The sequence below is a fragment of the Hyla sarda genome, chromosome 1 (assembly GCF_029499605.1).
Source record: "Hyla sarda isolate aHylSar1 chromosome 1, aHylSar1.hap1, whole genome shotgun sequence".
In the NCBI taxonomy this organism is placed as follows: Eukaryota; Metazoa; Chordata; class Amphibia; order Anura; family Hylidae; genus Hyla; species Hyla sarda.
In genome coordinates this window covers 358,495,398-358,517,532 of record NC_079189.1, presented here as the reverse complement: position 1 = coordinate 358,517,532, position 22,135 = coordinate 358,495,398, and the positions used below count along the sequence as shown (strand labels likewise).

Here is a 22,135-nt window from a genome sequence, read left to right as displayed (position 1 = left end):
AGGAAAAACACATATACTATAAAGAGAAAAAAAAAAGAATATATTATGCTGGAGTGAGTAGTAACAACATCATCACAATATAATACTTGTACAATCATTTGCCAGTGAACACATCAAGGAAAATCTTATAACTAGTGTAAAGCTGGTCTGCTATGTAAAGCACAGGGTGCAAAATTCAGTTGGCCCCACGTGAATTTTAAAGGGGTATCCATACTAGAGATGAGCGAACTTACAGTAAATTCGATTCGTCACGAACTTCTCGGCTCGGCAGTTGATGACTTTTCTTGCATAAATTAGTTCAGCTTTCAGGGGCTCCCGTGGGCTGGAAAAGGTGGATACAGTCCTAGGAGACTCTTTCCTAGGACTGTATCCACCTTTTCCAGCCCACCGGAGCACCGGAAAGCTGAACTAATTTATGCAGGAAAAGTCAGCAACCGCCGAGCCGAGAAGTTTGTGACGAATCGAATTTACTGTAAGTTCGCTCATCTCTAATCCATACCTTCTAATAAGGTTAACTGTTAATGGATAAAGATGTGTGGAGAACATGTGCAGTCAGCTCCATACAAGTCTATAGGAAATACAGGTACAAAATGTAATTTGAAGGGAAAACTCTGGAAAATAAATCTTAGGCAAACTGGGCCATTACTGTGAAAAACGTACGTAAGTGCAAACCCAACATTTGACTGTTATTAAAAATGCTAGAATCACTTAAGGCAGCATGAAGAATAAAAGAAAAAGTACAGAGAAGCAAAAGCTCATAATGTTTAAAATGCTATTATTTTGTTTCATTATTTCCATTAAGGCCATGATCACATGCCTTAAAATAAGCATTTTATTCAGACAGAAATGGCTATAAAACAACCATTTTTTTTTTTTGCAAAACGGCCATAAACTGATTTTTTTTCTTTTAAAGGATGTGTGAACATGATCTTTTCTTAAAATTTCATGGGTTAAATCGCTATTAAAAATAAGATTTGATCTTACAGGCAATACTATAATTCTCAGGAGAAAAAAAAAATCAAAAAGGCAGTAAAATAGCAGGCGTGAAATAAAAAATTAAAAGCATCACATTAAAATGATAAAAATATTCATGTTCAGCAGATGGCAACTAGTAGTCCCAGTTTCATCTCCTTCCCCGTCTTCAGCTACTCTTGAGTCACATCAGGAAGCTTTGTTTGCAGGAATGAAAGAACATGGGGCCAGATCTTGTTGGTTTCAGTTCCAGAAAACGTTTCCAGGACCCCCTTATTTCTACAGAGACACAAGAAAGATTATTCATGGACTATTCAGGAACATTGTGAATGCTACACATTCTGAGAGTGTAGTGGAAAGAACTGAAGGCGATGCCCGTATCACCCAATCGCACTTGTGCTCCTATTTTTCCAGTTCTCGTATCACCTCAAAGCAGGAAAAGCTGCTTAAATAGCTGGACTAAAGATAGAAAAATACAAGTAGCTAACAAATCTGAAAATGTTCACAGCAGCAACAAGCTTGCATTCACCATGGGGCATCTAGCCCATAACTTAGGACAAAGGAATTTTGATCTGGTATATTTCAGATCTTTTCTAATGGTCAGTTTGGTTAGTATACAATCCTTAGGATAGGCTATATATATATATATATATATATATATATATATATATATATATATGCGCTGCAAGACACAATGACGAGTGACGTCACTCATCATTGCGCCGCGCCGTGCAGCGCATAGCAACGACGCAGGGGACGCACACCGGAGGCCTGAAGCAGCGCGGACCCGACCCCGGCAACAGGTAATTATACAACCGGGGATGGGGGAGGCAACGGGGCAGCGGCGCCGGCAATGGGTGCCGCTGCCCCTTCTCTCCCCCTGTCTGTCGGCGCCGCTGCCGCTTCTCTCCCCCTGGCTATCGACACCGGCAATGGGGCAGCGGCACCGATAGCCAGGGGGGGAGAAGGGGCAGCGGCGCCGATAGCAGGGGGAGAGAAGCCGGCAGCGATGGCAGGTCTCTGCACCTGCAAAAGTCGCTGCAGTTCATTGGATTTAAAAATCATTGAACTGCAGCGGCTTATCGGCATATAACACGCACATAGACTTTAGGCTAAAAATTTTAGTCTAAAAAATGCGTGTTATACGACGATAAATATGGTACTCTGAATGGATAGCGAAGGTATAAATACCATAGCAGACCTGTATAATGGTTAATATCCTTTTCATTCAAACAGCTGATTGCTAAATTTCATTTATCATTTAGAGATTTCTACAACTACCTTCAAATGAGACATTTTCTATCTTACACTTTCTGACTATGAAAAGTATTTTTAGAAACCCTAAAATAACGATAAAAGCATATCTAGGGCATATCAAGTCTTGGCCCCAAAAGTAGAAACCTTACCCTGCAGTGACCTTGGTAAGTCATTTTTCAGACAAGCAATGGACAGCAGCATATTTACGGAGCTTAAAAGGGGTATTCCAGGAAATTTTTTTTATTTGACTATGCTACAGGGTCTGTAAAGTTAGTGTTGTTCATAATATAGTGTCTGTACCTGTGTGTGACGGTTTTCTCACAATTTTTATGTGATTTTCACCCCAATATTTATTTTTAACAGCATACAAAATGACTGTTGTCTCAGATTTTTCCCAGGTTGCAATGCAGCCGAGACCTGACTCACTAGTCAGCTGATGACCGGGAGCCTGTCTGCTTCAATGGGTGGAGGGGTCGCTTGGTGGGAGAGAGATCAATCTGCAACTAATGCAACAGCTGCAGGCTCTCTGATTGAAAACCACAGGTCTTTTGAATGAATGCAGCTCATTTATGTTTCAATGGGTGGGGTGGCTGATGTGTGGGAGGGAGGAAGATGGAATTATGGGATTTGTAGGCAAAAAAAGAAAACTCAAACAGGAAATACCAGTTCACAAAAAGCTAGCCACAGTGTTATGGTAATCTCACAACATAGTCATTTACCCCCAAGACAAGCACAGATCCTTCCTAAGCATGTCCAATCTTGTCTGGCAGGTACGTACTAAAATCACGTTATGGTGGATAACCCCTTTAAAAGGAAAAGTATCATGTAAAAAAAACGTATCCCCTATCCAAAGGATAGGGGATAAGTTTTAGATCACAGGGAGTCCAAGATCTCCTATTTAGAGCCCTGGCTCTCCTTCATAGCGCCACGTCACGACCCCAGCCCGAAGTGGGAGCTGCCATGCCCCCTCCATATAGCTCTATGGGAGAGCCGTTTGGCCATCTTCGGCTCTCCCACAGAGCTATAAAGAGGGGGCGTGGTAGCCCCCGCTTCGGGTGGGGGTCCAGAGGCGTTTCTCTATGCAGTTTCTCTAAACAGAAGATCGCAGGGGGGTTCTAGCATTTGGACTCCCCGTCATCTAAAACTTTAAAGATTTTTTTACATGATACTTTGTCTTTAAAGGAGATGTCCGGTGCGGACTATTCTTATTCCATCCTACCCGGGCTGCAAAAAAAGAGAAAAACTTTCACTTACTTTCCCACGTTCCCCTAGAGCTTCGCAAGAGCTGATCGGTCGACCGGGATGTCTGCTTCCTACTTCCTTTAGCCCAGGACGTCCCACGGTGCTTCAGCCTATCACGTTCCGCGGCGATCCTGCCTCAACCGGTGATAGGCTGAAGCACCGTGTGATGTCCCGGGCTAAGGGAAATAGTAAGTAGACAGCCTGGCCGACCGATCAGCTGTTGCGGAGCTCCAGAGGAACATAGGAACGTAAGTGAAAGTTTGTTTTCTCTTTTTTTGCAGCCCGGGCAGGATGGAATAAGAATAGTCCACACCGGACATCTCCTTTAAGAGTCTTGTAGTCTCAAGGAAATTATTATATAGGTGGTAGATGATCCCCTAAAAGCTATCACAGTGCTGGCGGTGTACTCTTGAAATTGTTACACAAACATAAATGGTGATCTCCAAACTGAAGTGGCAAAACTACAACTTTCAGCATGCCCGGAAAGCTGGGAGTTGTAGTTTTGCAACATCTGGATGTCCACAGTTTTGAGATCACTGGCCAAGACATAACCACGTCTATAAAGCTGTACAATAAAGGAAGGTTGGCCACAGATCTATAAAGTAAGTGAAGTTAAGAGGCCAGGCAAATATCCCGAAGTTGTCTCGAATACATAAAATGCAAGTAGTTACCCTATCCCTATACATAATCGATAGGAACTCATGGACCCAACAGTCACACAAAATACATAAAAGTATTTTATATTTGGAATATTTGTATTGTATCAAAGTAATACTTACTTGTAATATTCCAGGACTGGTTTTGTGAGAGCCTCGTAGGCTTTTAGTCTTTTAGTAACAGTCTCTGGCTTGTCATCTTCACGTTGAATTAGTGGTTCTCCAGTAAGATCGTCAATTCCCTAATGCCAACAATGATACATAACAAATATAATTCCTCTAGTAATTCAGAATACAAAATACACAACACCATAGCCTATGAACAACCATGTTCTACAACCCTTTGTGACAATATTAACTACATCTTTATGGAAAGATTGCTCCATTCAAAGAGCCTTCTGTCAGGATACTGATCAAAGCTATGGAGATCCTCCACATTGCCCACTGGAGTGCAATAGGTTGACCCCTAAAGAACATTATCTGCACGGAAGAATAGTTAGAATCCAGACACATACTCCTTTTAGCTAATCTGTCAAAATTGTGCTTTTAGATCTGGTTAAGGGGCATGTGATCCTATTCATAGTACTAATCCTGCCCCTTACTTACTATTGTGACCTTTCTCTACCTTCCTCTAGTCTTCCCCTTTATTTTCTCCTCTTTCTTTTTCCCATGATCTCTTGTCTATAGTATTTTGTCTTATTTTTCTAGAATGTATAGAATTTGATGTGGTAATTCATTCTATGCCACATACCACTATTGTTTCACTCATTAACGCATGAAGTTTACATTCTGCTTTTCCTGTTTTTTCCAATGCATTGCAACTGCATTATTTCACTGCACTTCAATACAAGTTTATTAACCCATAAAATATTATGTTAGTATAAATGGGGGGTTCCAGTTTTATGTACATAAAGTATAAAGGGGTATACCAGTATAACAAATTCATCACCTATCTCCTGGATAAGTAAATGCTACACTGGTGAAGGTATGATCTATGTGACCTGCACCGATCACTAGAACTGATCGGTTTCTTCCAGCCACACAACTGCACCAAAGATGATTCAGAACACAGTGGCAGACAAGCATGCCTGTGGCTAAGCCATTTAGGAAATGCACTAGACTGAACTTGCAGATAAGATGCATGTTTAAAAATCAAAATGTAATGAAAAAGTTATTTAATAATGTCAGGACTATTTTTAGAAAGATCAATTCCAATTTTTCTTTTCTTTCACGACAACATAAATTTACTATTCTGACAGAACAATCCAGGCAATGACAGTCTCACCCATACACGGAACAGTTCACATGTTTTTCTATGTGTAATAATGAATGTATCACTTACATGGCTGGACCAATAAAGCACTTTCTGCCTTTTGTCGCAATCCCCTTCTTCTCACGAGCAGGGCTCTTACACCTCCTGTTTGTATCTATTTAGTGTGTAATATTGTAGTGTCTAGTACTTGTCTTTACTTGTATCCTCAATATTGTAAATTGCTGCGGAATCTGCTGGCGCTACATAAATATAATTATTGTGATTTCATCTTTACGCGTATGGCTATGGTTAGCCCCATGGAGCAATTGTCGGTCAAACAGGCCAATATTGTCCTGTGCAATAGGGCCAGTGCAAAGCCAATAAACGAACAGAACATTTGTTTGTCATTGTAGGTATCTCCCCATGTAATAGGGGATGCATGGCTGACGACTGATAGTGATCTTTCATTTGGTTCTCACCCCGACATTCTAGTAGTAAATAAAGGCTCTGTAAGTGAGCCCCAGTCTATGAAGCCTTTTAATGGTGCATAAAAGACTTAAAAAACAGGTGTAACACTGTATTGTCAAATGACTTATTTTAAAGCCCCTTTACAGTTTATTTAAGCAAGCTTTAGAGTGAAATACATTTATTTGTTCAATTGGTGCTTCCTGATTGACTTACAAAATGTTCTAAACAATGTGCTAGCAGAAGTCTAGAAACCTACAGAAACATACTTCTAGTACAGAGATAAACCTTACTGTAGGGCTACAGCCAAATGAGAAAATTAAGTCCTTACTGAAACTTTCGGTGGATTAAATTCTGTGTTATATACTCTTCCACTACCAGGGTGGATCCATCGTGCAGTGAGACGATCCTTAATGGTCTGAAATGGAACGTTTAAGTCGATTACAGTGTTTATTTGATGGGCCTTATCAAGGGCTTGTGCTTGAGGAACGGTTCTTGGGAAACCTACATGAAACGGGGAAAAACATAAAATCGATGCCATGCATTTAAAATGAAAAAAATAATAATAATAATGAAATAATGTTAACAGTCTTATCCAACTGCTGTATAATTCTGAAAAAAAAAGGGCTACTTCCTTCCAAAAACAGCACCACAAAAGTACAATGAGCTGTAACGGTTGTCGCAGCTCAGCTTCGTTGTAGTGAATCAAACACAACCTGTGGACATGTGTAGTGCAGTTTTTATTAGGAAGAAGAAAAAAAAGGAGCTTTTTTAAAAAAAAAAAAATTTAACCCTGGGAAACTCTAATAACTGAATGATCCACAATTATTCAACTATCGGTGTTCATGTATGGTGGATTATAATGTATGTCATTTTACCACCAAATACCTTATGCTGCCAACTCCATGAACACCTGTCTATAAAGAGACCAGAGGACGGTACCTCGTGCATTACCTCAAATGGTGCATGGCCCCCTATAAATATAAGGAGAGTCTCAAAGAGTACACTACATATTTCCTGCTCACCTGGAGCGTATTTCAAATACGCATATCGCCCCAAATCCAGGGTGTTTTAAGATAAGCAATGCTGCTCATCTCAGGGGGTCACAGGGAGGTACAAATGGTATCTTGAAGCGTAACCGCAGTAGTAGATAGAAAAAAAAACTTTTTGTCCAGCGCTGCAAACCCAAGGAAGCTCAGAAGACTTTATCACATCAAACGATTGAGTCTTTATTGAAGTCAACAGGGTACATCCAATGATGTGTTTTTTAAGGGGTTCAATCCCCCTTAATCGGAAATACCAATCTGATAAAGGGGGAATTACCCCCAAAACGCATAATTGGATGTACCCTGTTGACTTTAATAAAGACCTAATCGTTTGATATGATAAAGTCTTCTGAGCTTCCTTGGGTTTGCAGCACTCAACAAAAAGGGTCTTTATGAATCTACTACAACTGCATGAACCGTCATCCAGCTTTCTACACGTGCATCCATACAAAAATAGACAATAAGCAGACGCAAAGAACATATGTAGGGAGCTGTAGTTTAATCTGTACATTTCTTTTAGTTACAATTATGTTCCCTTCTTTCTTGTGAAAACCATAAAGGGTTTAGAGCAGGCACAAATACACATTTACCAGATGTAAGCTTACCATCTAGCAGCCAGTTATGTTCACCAAAGTTATTTAGCTCTTGTATGATTAGTCGGGTGATCACATCATCTGGGACAAGCTGACCCTGTTCTATGTAAGATTTTGCCAGTACACCAATTTCTGTAGATTTGAAGAAAAAAAAACTTTATAATTCATACATCAAATTGTTCTCAGAATTTTAACAAAAGGCCCAAACTTAAACTGTCTGGTTTTGCCCATAACAACGGACCACAGCTCAGCTTTCATATTTATTATGGTTGTTAAAAGGCAAAAAAAAAAGACAGTTTTGGTTTCAGGCAGATTGATCTGTGTCTGTCAGTGAAATACACAAAACATGTCATTGGCTAATAACAAAATTTCCAAATAGTTTCGTTGTTTAAAAAAAATAAAAAATAAAAAAAGATATATATATTATATTAGAGGAATAATGCTAATAATAATGTATGGTTAAAGGGGTACTCCGACAAAAAAATTTTTACTCTCCCATTATGCCCAGGCTGCCATAAAAAAATTAAAACTTTTTTTAAATTGACTAACCTTTTGCCATTCCCCAAGTATCACTCTCCCGTTCTCCCCTGCAGTCTTCTTCTTCTGCAGTGTGACCCAGGCCCAATATGTCAAATTGCAGCTTAGTCAATCACTGGCCGAGGATAAAAACACTGCTGCGGCCGGTGAATAGCTGAGAGGCATGACATGTCGGGCCCAAAAAGGAGGAAGAAGTCACTTCGGACGACAGAAGACCAATACCGGTGGCATCGGGGGAGCAGCAAAAGGTAAGTCATAGTTAAGTACATTAACTGGCACCAAACTACACTGCTCAAAAAAGGGAACACTAAGATAACACATCCTAGATCTGAATGAATGAACTAATCGTATGAAATACTTTCATCTTTACATAGTTGAATGTGCTGACAACAAAATCACACAAAAATGATCAATGGAAATCAAATTTATCAACCCATGGAGGTCTGGATATGGAGTCACACTCAAAATCAAAGTGGAAAACCACACTACAGGCTGATCCAACTTTCATGTTATGTCCTTAAAACAAGTCACAATGAGGCTCAGTAGTGTGTGTGGCCTCCACGTGCCCATATGACCTCCCTACAATGCCTGGGCATGCTCCTGATGAGGTGATTGTCACGATTCGGCAGACTGGATGTGGATCCTCTGTGCCAGAGAGGGATTGGCGTGGACCGTGCTAGTGGACCGGTTCTAAGCTGCTACTGGTTTTCACCAGAGCCCGCCGCAAAGCGGGATGGTCTTGCAGCGGCGGTAGCAACCAGGTCGTATCCACTAGCAACGGCTAAACCTCTCTGACTGCTGAAGATAGGCGCGGTACAAGGGAGTAGACAAGAGCAAGGTCGGACGTAGCAGAAGGTCGGGGCAGGCAGCAAGAATCGTAGTCAATAAGGCAATAGCAGGGGGTCAAGTACACAGTATGGACAAACACAGTAACGCTTTCACTAGGCACTAAGGCAACAAGATCCGGCAGGGGAGTGCAGGGGCAGTGATCAGATATAGCCAGGGAGCAGGTGGAAGTCAATTAAGCTAATTGGGCCAGGCACCAATCATTGGTGCACTGGCCCTTTAAGTCTCAGAGAGCTGGCACGCGCGCGCCCTAGAGAGCGGAGCCGCGCGCGCCAGCACATGACAGCAGGGGACCGGGACGGGTAAGTGACTTGGGATGCGATTCGCGAGCGGGCGCGTCCCGCTATGCGAATCGCATCCCCGTCAGCAATGTCAGTGCAGCGCTCCCGGTCAGCGGGTCTGACCGGGGCGCTGCAGGGAGAGAAACACCGCGAGCGCTTCGGGGAGGAGCAGGGACCCGGAGCGCTCAGCGTAACAGTGATGAGCATCCGCCAACTCCTAGACAGACTGTGGTACAACGTGGAGTTGGTAGATGGAGCGAGACATCATGTCCCAGATGTTCTCAATTGGATTCAGGTCTGGGGAAAGGGCGGGCCAGTCCATAGCATCAATGCCTTCCTCTTGCAGGAACTGCTGTCACACTCCAGCCACATGAGGTCTAACATTGTCTTGCATTAGGAGGAACCCAGAGCCAACCGCACCAGCATATGGTCTCACATGGGGTCTGAGGATCTCATCTTGGTACCTAATGACAGTCAGGCTATTACTGGCAAGCACAAGGAGGGCTGTGCGGCCCCCCAAAGAAATGCCACCCCACACCATTACTGATCCACCGCCAAAGCGGTCAAGATGGAGGATGTTGCAGGCAGCAGAACGTTCTCCATGGCGTCTCCAGACTCTGTCATGTCTGTCACATGTGCTCAGTGTGAACTTGCTTTCATTTGTGAAGAGTACAGGGCGCCAGGGGGGAATTTGCCAATCCCTGTGTTCTCTAGCAAATGCCAAACGTCCTGCATGGTGTTGGGCTGTAAGCTCAACCACCACCTGTGGATGTCGGGCCCTCATACCGCCCTCATGTAGTCTGTTTCTGACTGTTTGAGTGGACACATGCATATTTGTGGCCTGCTGGAGGTCATTTTGCAGGGCTCTGGCAGTGCTCCTCCTTGCACAAAGGCGGAGGTAGCGGTCCTGCTGCTAGATTGTTGCCCTGCTATGGCCTCCTCCACGTCTCCTGATGTACTGGCCTGTCTCCTGGTAGTGCCTCCATGCTCTGGACACTACGCTGACAGACACAGCAAACCTTCTTGCCACAGCTCACATTGATGTGCCATCCTGAATGAGCAGCACTACCTGAGCCACTTGTGTTGGTTGTAGACTCCGTCTCATGCTACCACTAGAGTGAAAGCACCGCCAGCATTCAAAAGTGACCAAAACAGCCAGGAAGCATAGGAACTGAGAAGTGGTCTGTGGTCACCACCTGCAGAACCAGTCCTTTATTGGGGGTGTCTTGCTAATTGCCTATAATTTCCACTTGTTGTCTGTTCCATTTGCAAAACAGCATGTGAAATTGATTGTCAATCAGTGTTACTTCCTGAGTGGACAGGGTGATTTCACAGAAGTGTGAGTGACTTGTAGTTACATTGTGTTGTTTAAGTGTTCCCTTAATTTTTTTGAGCAGTGTATTTGGGCTGTTTGCTATTGATGTCTATGACTTCCACATTAGTCAACAACAGATTTTTATGTATGGAGCAGCAGATGGCTATGTACGGTAATTTGTATGGCCAGACGTGTTGGACAAAACTGCTGACTTTGGCGAGACCAGCTGACTATACGATGTGTATGATGGCCTCCTGACTCTACTCCATCAGATGATGATTGGGTAAACTATTGGATAGTTAGATTTCAACATACCCGATCCTAGAGCTGGGCGGTATGACTAAATATGTGTATCACGGTATTTTTTAACTTATGGCGGATCCACGGTATATAAAACGGTATTTCTTTCACCACCCCCCCCCCACCAAATCATGTGACCCGCCAGCGCTGTTCTGCTCCCCCCTACCAAATCATGTGACCCGCCAGCGCTGTTCTGCTCCCCCCCACCAAATCATGTTACCCGCCAGCGCTGTTCTGCTCCCTCCCCCTACTCACATGTGTCACCCGCAAGCACTGCCCTCCTCCTCTTTGTTGCGGGCCGCTGGAACTCTATACTGTAGGCTAGTGGTCTCCAACCTGAGGAGATACCAGCTAACGGCTGTCCGGGCATACTGGGAGTTGTAGTTTTGCAACAGCTGGAGGTCCGCAGGTTGGAGACCACTGCTGTACGCTGTATCCCTATGCCCGGTGTGCAAAAGATAAAGAAAATAAACTGTAGCTTACCTACGTCGGCCTTACGCTGGGGACGGGAACGTCGGACAGCCGTCAGCCTATGACCGGCTGGAGCGATGTCCCGCCCCGGCCAGTGATAGGTTAAACGCACTGTCATGTAAGAAGCTGGCCGGTGATAGGCTGACGGCTGTCGGACGTTCCCGTCCCCAGCATAAGGCCGACGTAGGCAAGTTAAAGGGGTAGTCCAGTGGTGAAAACTTATCCCCTATCCTAAGGATAGGGGATAAGTTTGAGATCGCGGGGGGTCCGACCGCTGGGGCCCCCTGCGATCTCTCTGTACAGGGGCCAGGCTCTCCGACCAGATAGCGGGTGTCGACACGCCCCCTCAATACATCTCTATGGCAGAGCCGGAGATTGCCGGAGGCAGCGCACCGGCTCTGCCATAGATTTGTATTGAAGGGGCGTGTCGGCCGCCACTTCGTGCGGTGGTCGACACCCGCTATCTGGTCGGAGAGCCTGGCCCCCGTGCAGAGAGATCACAGGTGGCCCCAGCGGTCGGACCCCCCGCGATCTCAAACTTATCCCCTATCCTTAGGATAGGGGATAAGTTGTTCACCACTGGACTACTCCTTTAAAGTTTTTTTTCTTTATCTTTTGCAGCCCAGGCATAGACATATAGCGTACAGCAGTGGTCTCAAACCTGCGGACATCCAGCTGTTGCAAAACTACAACTCCCAGCATGCCCGGACAGCCGTTGGCTGTCCGAGCATGCTGGGAGTTATAGTTTTGCAACATCTGGAGGTCCCCAGGTTGGAGACCACTGGCGTACAGTATAGAGTTCCAGCGGCCCGCAACAAAGAGGAGGAGGGCAGTGCTTGCGGGTGACATATGTGAGTAGTACCCAGCTGGGCTGATAATTAATTGGGGGAGCAGAACAGCCCTGGCGGGTCACGTATGATTAGTTCCCCGATGTGGGGACAGCGCTGCGCTGATAATTCATTCCCAAGGGGGAGGGGCCCAACCGGTATTGCGGTATGGGAAAAATTCACATCGTGCAGGACAAAAATTTCGGTATTCGGTATGAACCGGTATACCGCCCAGCCCTACCTGATCCTTCTGCTATTTGTCAGCAGCGACTTAAGGGCTATTTACACAAGATGATTATCATACAAAGAGGCAATTTATTGCCTCATGTAAAAGGCATTACCTCTTATGCTCCCCGATACTGTAACATCCGCAACATTGTGCAGCTATTGGACAGCTATTGCCGTAGTTTCTTCCACACACACTTGGAAAGTATACTTCTGGGCTGCGTTGAGAGCAGAACTGTTATGCCATAGAGAATAAGAGGTAATGACTATTTCCTGAATGAAAGCTCCTTATGACTATTGGCCAAAATTTGCAAACATAGTAGACTTCTTTTCAGATGATCAAAGTCTCCCATCAGTTGCCTGAACAACAATGTTTTTGGGTGATGCTGTGTTCACTAACTTTATTGTGTAAGCATACCTTCATTCTGTAGTTAGTGCTGGATGGTATGACCAAAAATGCATATCACAGTATTTTTGCAAGTTATGGCGATTCCACTCTATTTAACGGTATTCCCCCTCCCTCACACGCTGGGGAACTAATCATATGTGACCCGCGGGCGCTGCTCTGCTTCTTTAAACCACCCCCCCAATGAATTATCAGCCGCAGCGCTGCGCTGTCCCTTACATCGGGGAACTAATCATATGTGACCCGAGGGCGCTGCTCCCCCCTTCCTCCTGTGAGCCACCGGAGCTTTAAATTAATGAGTTGCATGCCACGGCGCTGGAAATGATTAATAAAGGACATCTGTACCGATTTTACATAGTCCTGTGCCCAGGCTGCAAAAATAAACTAAATAAACTTTGACTCACCTTCCTACGTTCCCCCATTGCTCCGGTATCGGCCGGCTCCTTACATGACAGTGAGCTCAGCCTATCACCAGCCGAGGTGGGACATCGCTGCAGCCGGTGATATGCTGACGGCTCTGTGACGTTCCCGTCCCCAGAAAGCAGCATGAAGATCGCAGCGGAGAACAGTGAGTCAAAGTTTATTTTGTTTATTTTTGCAACCCGGGCACAGGAATATGTAAAATTAATCAGTACAGATGTCCTTTATTAATCATTTCCAGCGCCGCGGCACACAACTCATTCATTTAAAGCACCGGCAGCTCACAGGAGAATGGGGGGAGCAGCGCCCTCGGGTCACATATGATTAGTTCCCCAATGTGGGGACAGCCCTGCGGCTGATAATTCATTAATTCGAAGTAAAAAGGAAAATAGGAAAAATAGGAAAAATTCATATCGTACAGAATTTTAAAAATGGTATTCGGTATGAACCGGTATATCGCCCAGCACTATCTGTAGTCATATTTTCTTTCACATGTTTCCTATTTGGTTTATTTAGTATTGCAACGATAATTCATTCCTTGCCTTAGATGCATTGAGATATCCTAATATCAAAATTGGTTATGAAAAAAGACATGGCCTTTCATAGTAAATCTACAAATAAAATTTAAGTAACTTGCAATGAATTGTGTCTTTCACTCATGTACTGCGGTGTGATCATGCAACCCCATCAACTGCAGTAACAATACTATGTGACTTTCATTCGCACCACAGTGAAAATTTACAATCCACTAAAGAGGGGAGAAAAAAAAGAAAGAAAAAAGAAAAAGAACAGCTGCAGACCCAAACTGTAAAAAGTAAATCGTGGTGGGATATTGGTCCTATGGTCCTATAAGAGCTTATTGGAGAATGTACAAAATACTACGCACATATCTTCCAGATGGCATCTTTTACATATATCAGGAGAATGAGACTACTCAAATGCTTGTGTGGCCTCTGTATGTCACCAGCTATGTGGTCCCTTTAGAGACTGTCACACACTTAGGTTAATGATCAAAAGAGAAGAAAAGTTGTTTGGAGGTCACAGAGTTTTTATCAAATGGGGAGGTGAGAACGCTACATACAGTTCCAAGCTGTCAATGTTTATTCCATTACATCAGACCAGCAACTTGACCGAATATAATGCAGAACAGTCATTCAAAATCTCGGATTAGAAGGTGGATAAGGCATATGAGACTATAACCAAAAGCATGGACAAGATTTTATATAGTTTTAACATGGGTATAACCTACATTAGCGTTTTTAGCTATTCAGAAAAAAAAGAAGTGCCCCAATATCACCCTGTGTAGTAGGGCCATTGATCATCTGACCCTCTGCTCGTTTATCAGCACCTGATCAGTTCGTTTTTACCCATCAAAAAATAAATAAAAATCATTGCTTGTTGCCCACATCTCCCTGTGTTGTGATGTGCAGCCAATGAGTGATGGCAGCAAAAGGACCACCTAAACCATTTACCAATCATTCTTGCAGCCCTCTCTGCAAGGTGTTCGAGTCTTGTTATAGGCTCTATAAACAAACACCTATCTACAAGATCAGCACTCGATAACAGCTAATATGACCCAAAGACTGCAAGTTTTCATCAATGGATTTACCAGTTTTCTGGGGGGTTAGGTTTAAAGGGGTATTCCGGGATAAGGATAGGGGATAAGATGTCTGATCGCGGGGGGCCCACCGCTGGGACCCCCCGCAATCTCCATGCAGCACCCGCATTCTGTGCGGGAGCTGCGTCTCCAGTTTCGGAAACCTCCGGGTTTCCGGGACTGGGGATGTGACGTCACACCACACCCCCTCCATTCATGTCTATGGGAGTGGGCGTGACATGAATGGAGGGGGCGTGGTGTGACATCCCTAGTCCCGGAGGTTTCCGAAACATAGAGTGCGGGTGCTGCAGGGAGATCGCGGGGGGTCCCAGCGGCGGGCCCCCTGAGATCAGACATCTTATTCCCTATCTTTGGATAGGGGATAAAATGTTTTTGCCCGAAATACCCCTTTAATTTGCTGCAGGATTTGTCTCAGTCTTGCGGTCATCATCTTGATCCTTCTCCTATATGCGAAGGTCACATTGCTACAGCAGAATCTGATCTATGTTGTTTTTAGCAGAGCTAATTTGGGGTCTGTATACAGTAGTTATTAATGCATCACTTAGGTGCTTATCCCATATAAATAGACAGAACATATAGAAAAATAAATTGTGTGTAATGCTTCTTCTGAACAGAAACCATGACCGGGCGAGATCTGTCACACAACATACACTAATGCCCCTGTTGGACACCATCAATGTATAGTGGAGTCCATTGGTTTCTATAATGGTGCCAATCACTTTGATTGGGAAAATAGCATTGCATGCTGCGATATTTCTTCCCATCAAATCTGAAGGAAATGCTGAGCTAGGGTTAATCAGAGCTGAGTAATGCCTTCCTTAGGGGTAATTGGTTGGAACATGTTATTACTATGAGGTAACTGGTTTGAAAAGGTTGAGAAAAAAACTGACCTGCCCAAAAAATTATGAGAGCCAGAAATGGGGTGCATTAAAAATAATACTTATATAGCCTTCCTTGGGTTCACATCACGTTTTCTCCCATACGGGAGCGCATATGGCAGGGGGGAGCTAAAACCTTGCGCTCCCGTATGCCTTTGTATGCGCTCCCGTATGTAATTCATTTCAATGAGCCGGCCGGAGTGAAACATTCGGTCCGGTCGGTTCATTTTTGCGCTGTATGCGCTTTTACAACCGGACCTAAAACCGTGGTTGACCACAATTTTAGGTCCGGGGAAGAGGCGCATACAGCACAAAAATGAGCCGACCGGACCGAACGCTTCACTCCGGCCGGCTCATCGGCTCATTGAAATGAATTACATACGGGAGCGCATACGAAGGCATACTGGTGAAGTAAATGAACTAGCCAGGAACTGTTTAAACAGCCCTCACCAGCCTCTGCCCACTTTATTCCGAAGCAGTGGGTCAAAAGAGAGTAAGGGCTGGTTCACATAACGTTTTCTCCCATACGGGAGGGCATACGGCAGGGGGGAGCTAAAACCTTGCGCTCCCGTATGGGAGGAAACGTTATGTGAACCAGCCCTTACTCTCTTTTGACCCACTGCTTCGGAATAGTGGGCAGAGGCTGGTGAGGACTGTTTAAACAGTTCCTGGCTAGTTCATTTACTTCACCAGTATGCCTCTCCAGATGCTGCAAAACTACAACTCCCAGCATCCCATGACTGCCTCTGCGCTGATGTCTCTAGCAGATGACAGCAGTCTTAGACTACTAGCCCCCCCTCTCCTATATAGCCTCTGGAACGCAGCAATAGTCGAAAAATCATATCAACATTTACCATACGACACATCCAATGGTCAAAGGTCACAATATTTTCAACATACAATGGTCTGACCAATCAGAGTGGGAATTTAACAGGTAAAACCCCTGTATTATTGAAGTGCAGGCACTGACTGGCTGTCTGGAAGCGCCTCTGTACAGTATACAGTGATCCCTCAACTTACAATGGCCTCAACATACAATAGACTTTCCTGGACCATTGTAACTTGAAACCAGACTCAACATACAATGCTATGGAATCTGCAAAACGTGTCAATGGCTGGAAGAACCGACCAGTCAGAATGGATATTTCACTGGTGAAACCTGTGTATTCCTAAAGTGCATGCACTGACTGGTGTCTGGTAGCACCCCCTACAGTACAGAGAAGTATTACATGTTCTGTACTCTTTACCTGTACCAGGGTTAGTTGCTCCTTTGGACATCAGGTGAGGGCGGCTCCATTTTCCTTTTTTTTAGGACACTGCATGTACTGTACAGGACCCTGAAGAAGCTTCTGTCCTCTACATAGATCAGTGTTTCCCAAAGAGGGTGCCTCCAGCTGTTGCAAAACTACAACTCCCAGCATGCCCGGACAGCCGAAGGCTGTCCGGGCATGCTGGGAGTTGTAGTTTTGCAACAGCTGGAGGCACTCTGGTTGGGAAACACTGAAATAGACAGAGATTTACAGCTCTCAGCAGCTCTTTCTTACTTTTATATATAAGGATTTGCTTTATCTATATTAGTTATCTACTTAGTTTTCTTTAATACTCCCTTTTTCCTATTTTTGGATGACATTTTGGTGGCTTCAGAACCAATTACCAGGTTTCCATAGAGATATGGTCTCAACATACAATGGTTTTTACATACAATGGTCGTCCTGGAACCAATTAATATTGTAACTTGAGGGACTACTGTAGTAGGGTACTCTACTGCTCTTGACATGTGGCACGACCACATTCTCCTTTGGGCAATAGTTAAGTAAAAGGGGGCTCACTAAATGTAAATAAACAGCTGAGGGGTGCTGCTCCAGTGAAGAAAATGCAGAACAGCTACTATAAACAAAATTTCACTGGAAGGAAAGAGCGCACACCACCAAAGAATATTATAATTAATACAAAATATATATATGTTGTCCCTACCAGGGACTGAGGTGCCTTCTAAAATGTAACTTTTAATGGTGTATTTTAAAAATACCGATCCACAAACAATAAATAATAGATAATTATAGTATCTTCAAGAAGTGATATTAACACACTGTTGCGACTATTAAGACAAATGACGCGGTAGGTATAGCACCAGTGGTTAGGTACACACCATGCTATAATATTGTAATCCTAGATAAGATGTTAACACTATCACATATAGTATTCAAACAATATTTATCCATATATTTTCCTTTCTCCCATCCTAGATAAGATGTTGACACTATCACATATAGTATTCAAACAATAATTATCAGTATATTTTCCCTTCTCCCAACGCGTTTCCATGTAGGGGTTAGAATATATAGTTATCCCCCACACTTCTTCAGGGGATTAGGTATATGGTTATAGCAGACTCTGGAGTCAGGTATCTCATTAATCTGTCACTGTATATGTCTCTTTAAAAAGGCAGATTTATCAACCAATGACACCCAGAGAATAACCACCATAGAGTAAACTGCGTCAAAAGAGCTCCGGCTCTGTGATTTAGCTATCGCGTCCAGAGACCAGACAGGGCGTTTCTCACCATCCCGGTTAGTGCTGTCTACTGGATCAAATAAAGTGAGAGCGCCGGGCAATTCATTTGTTCAAGACAAAGTGCGTCTAAATCGCTGCTGTGGCAGCGAGTACCGGAGCGGTGTCCGGGCTGTCTGCGTGTCAGGTGAACACGCCGGCGTGTTTATAATTAATACAAAACATATTTTATTAGAACATATATTTCAAGATATCACATATACAGAGACTATTAAAATCAATTAAAAACAGCTCAAACAGAGCATAGCACAACCCTGGGGAAGGGCCATGAACCCCCTCCCACAAGTAAGTAACCCCGTCCTCTAATTAGCAAGTTGTAAGACAAATACCATGCATAATAAAAATTCACAGTATATCTCAGCCACCTATCCTGCCCCACAATAACAAATGAATCACAGTTAAAGCTATGCTATGTGCAATGATACTTAGGCAAGGACAGAGATGGATGTCCAGTAAATAAGGACGGGGTCAGGCGTCACCTACTGGGCACAAATGGTAGTGTGAAGGACGTCACCTACTGGGCACAAATGGTAGTGTGAAGGACGTCACCTACTGGGCACAAATGGTAGTGTGAAGGATGTCACCTACTGGGCACAAATGGTAGTGTGAAGGACGTCACCTACTGGGCACAAATGGTAGTGTGAAGGACGTCACCTACTGGGCACAAATGGTAGTGTGAAGGATGTCACCTACTGGGCACAAATGGTAGTGTGAAGGACGTCACCTACTGGGCACAAATGGTAGTGTGGAGGACGTCACCTACTGGGCACAAATGGTAGTGTGAAGGACGTCACCTACTGGGCACAAATGGTAGTGTGAAGGACGTCACCTACTGGGCACAAATGGTAGTGTGGAGGACGTCACCTACTGGGCACAAATGGTAGTGTGAAAGGAGCCTTCGGGTACGTTCACACTACAGAATTCCCGCGGAATTCCACGGGCGAACAAAATTCTGCAGTGTGAACTTAAAGGGGTACTCCGGTGGAAAACTTAAACAGATTTTTAAATTACTTCTATTTAAAAAATCTAAATCCTTCCAGTACTTATTAGCTGCTGAATACCACAGAGGAAATTCTTTTCTTTTTGGAACACAGAGCTCTCTGCTGACATCACGAGCACAGTGCTCTCTGCTGACATCTCTGTCCATTTTAAGAACTGTCCAGAGTAGGAGAAAATCCCCATAGCAAATACATGCTGCTCTGGTCAGTTCCTAAAATGGACAGAGATGTCAGCAGAGAGCACTGTGCTCATGATTCAGCAGAGAGCACTGTGTTCCAAAAAGAAAAGAATTTCCTCTGTAGTATTCAGCAGCTAATAAGTACAGGAAGGATTAAGATTTTTTAATAGAAGTAATTTACAAATCTTTTTAACTTTCTGGCACCAGTTGATTTAAAAGAAAAAAAAGTTTTCCACCGGAGACCCCCTTTAACATTAGTGTGAATGGGTCTCCGCGAGACCCGTTCACACTGGGGAATTTCAGTGGCGGACAATTCTGCCGCTGAAATTGTTCCGCGCAAAGAAAGAACATGTTCATTCTTTGCGCGGATTCCGCGAGCACTGCACAGCCGTCAATGGTGACGGATCAGTGCCCCGCGGTCCTACTGCCAAAGTATTTTCGGTGGCGGCCGCCAGACAGATTACGCAGTGTGAACACACCCTAATACATCAATATAAGGGCCCTGCCTCATCCAGAAGAACATAAAGCAATGAAAAAAAGCAAATAGCCAGAAAAAAGGTGATATGAGGGTGAATTGTTGTTTTGGATTAGACACTGGATTTTTCACCACAGGTCAGGACATCTGCTGACAATGTTAATGGTTTAGCACCTCTGAAACTCAGCTGTGTCCTCACAAACATGGTGCTATTTGTACAGGCGGTGTGTGTGTAAGTAAGTATGTGTTAGTACTGGGATATCTGTGGGTATAATCACTATGATAATGCACTCCGCTGCTCTGATGGGATCTCTCACACTGGTGAAATACACACATATCTGCAGATTTATAGATTCACTATACATTGTGGTTCTCAGGGGAACATTCAACTTGTCTGTCCTTGGTACTTTCCCAGCATTGACGTCTTTTCACATCTATCTGGGCCCAATGTAAGGTCAAATGATATGACATCAGCACCACAGTGAAGCGGAAAGTACCCATAGAACAATGTTTTCCAGGGTGCCTCCAGCTGTTGCAAAACTACAACTCCCTGCATGCTGTAGACAATTCAAAGAGATGCCTATACCATAGGTAAAGACTATCCATTGCGGTTTCAAATTGTCGTTGCATTGGGTCAAGAGGTGAAAAAACACAGCTTTCCTGCAAAACAAACTGCAATAGGTTGGATTTTAATCTCCAGACTGCATCCTAATATCTATATTCTGGATATCCATTTACCCAGGTCTTCAAAGTACAGTTGGTGGTAATTTGGTGCAGTTATATTTCCCTATATACATGCTAATTTTGTTACCCACCTCATACAGTCCCTCAGCGCAATGTAAAAGAGTATATTTAAAGAGAACCTAAAGTTTCGACATATTTCTGACATGTCATATAGACAAGCCAGAAGTCTGGATCAGTTGAGGTTCAGATGCTGGGACCCCCATTAATTGCTAGAAGGAAGGAGCAGAAGCACTTGGTTGGGCATTGTGTCCTCGAGTTACTGCGCAGCACTCTATGGAAAGCCAAGCAGACTGTGCGTAGGGGAGGAATTGATCAATTGGCCTTTTTTGTGTTGAAAAAAGTCACAGAAATGTCTCTTGTGCAAAAAAGTTACTTAAAGGGGTAGTCCAGTGCTGAACAACTTATCCCCTATCCTAAGGATAGGGGATAAGTTTGAGATCGCGGGGGGTCCGACTGCTGGGGCCCCCTGCGATCTCTCTGTACGGGGGCCAGGCTCTCCGGCCAGATAGCGGGTGTCGACCTCCGCACGAAGCGGCGGCTGACACGCCCCCTCAATACATCTCTATGGCAGAGCCGGAGATTGCTGAAGGCAGCGCTTTGGCTCTGCCATAGAATTGTATTGAGGGGGCGTGTCGGCCGCCACTTCGTGCGGAGGTCGACACGCCCCCTTCCCGCAGGCTACTGGGGCCCCATACAGGAGATCGCGGGGGGCCCCAGCGGTCGGACCCCCCCGCGATCTGCAACTTATCCCCTATCCTTAGGATAGGGGATAAGTTGTTCACCACTGGACTACTCCTTTAAATGATTTTGACTTTAATAACTTCCTGCAGAGGTGGTCGCTGCAAATACAGTGAAGGAGTTTAACCCCTTAATGACCGGGGTTTTTTCCGTTTTCGCTTTTTCGTTTTTTGCTCCTTGCCTTTAAAAAATCATAACTCTTTCAATTTTGCACCTAAAAGTCCATTTGATTGCTTATTTTTTGCGCCACCAATTCTACTTTGTAATGACGTCAGTCATTTTTCCCAAAAATTTACGGTGAAACTGAAAAAAAATCATTGTGCGACAAAATTGAAAAAAAAAAACCCAGTTTTGTAACTTTTGGGGGCTTCCGTTTCTACGTAGTACATTTTTCGGTAAAAATGACACCTTATCTTTATTCTGTAGGTCAACAAGATTAAAATGATACCCTACTTATATAGGTTTGATTTTGTCGTACTTCTGGAAAAAATCATAACTACATGCAGGAAAATTTATACGTTTAAAATTGTCATCTTCTGACCCCTATAACTTTTTTTTTTTGCGTGTATGGGGCGGTATGAGGGCTCATTTTTTGCGCCGTGATCTGAAGTTTTTAACGGTACCATTTTTGCATTGATAGGACTTATTGATCATTTTTCATGATATAAAAAGTGACCAAAAATGCACTATTTTGGACTTTGGAATTTTTTTGCGCGCACGCCATTGACCGAGCGGTTTAATTAATGATATATTTTTATAATTCGGACATTTCCGCACGCGGTGATACCATATATGTTTATTTTTATTTACACTGTGTTTTTTT

At 43.9% G+C, this 22,135-nt stretch overlaps 1 protein-coding gene across 1 annotated transcript in view; it reads right to left on the bottom strand.

The window, feature by feature from the left end:
* Window positions 1-424: 424 nt before the first annotated feature.
* Window positions 425-22,135, bottom strand: part of AK3 (adenylate kinase 3) — a 32,953-nt gene continuing 11,242 nt past the window's right edge. The window contains exons 2-5 of the mRNA XM_056522250.1: window positions 7,496-7,615; window positions 6,176-6,348; window positions 4,251-4,369; window positions 425-1,251 (exon numbers count right to left, since the gene is read on the bottom strand). Coding sequence (XP_056378225.1) covers window positions 1,146-1,251; window positions 4,251-4,369; window positions 6,176-6,348; window positions 7,496-7,615 — 518 coding nt within the window. The 3' untranslated portion in view covers window positions 425-1,145. The remainder of the gene's footprint in view (window positions 1,252-4,250; window positions 4,370-6,175; window positions 6,349-7,495; window positions 7,616-22,135) is intronic.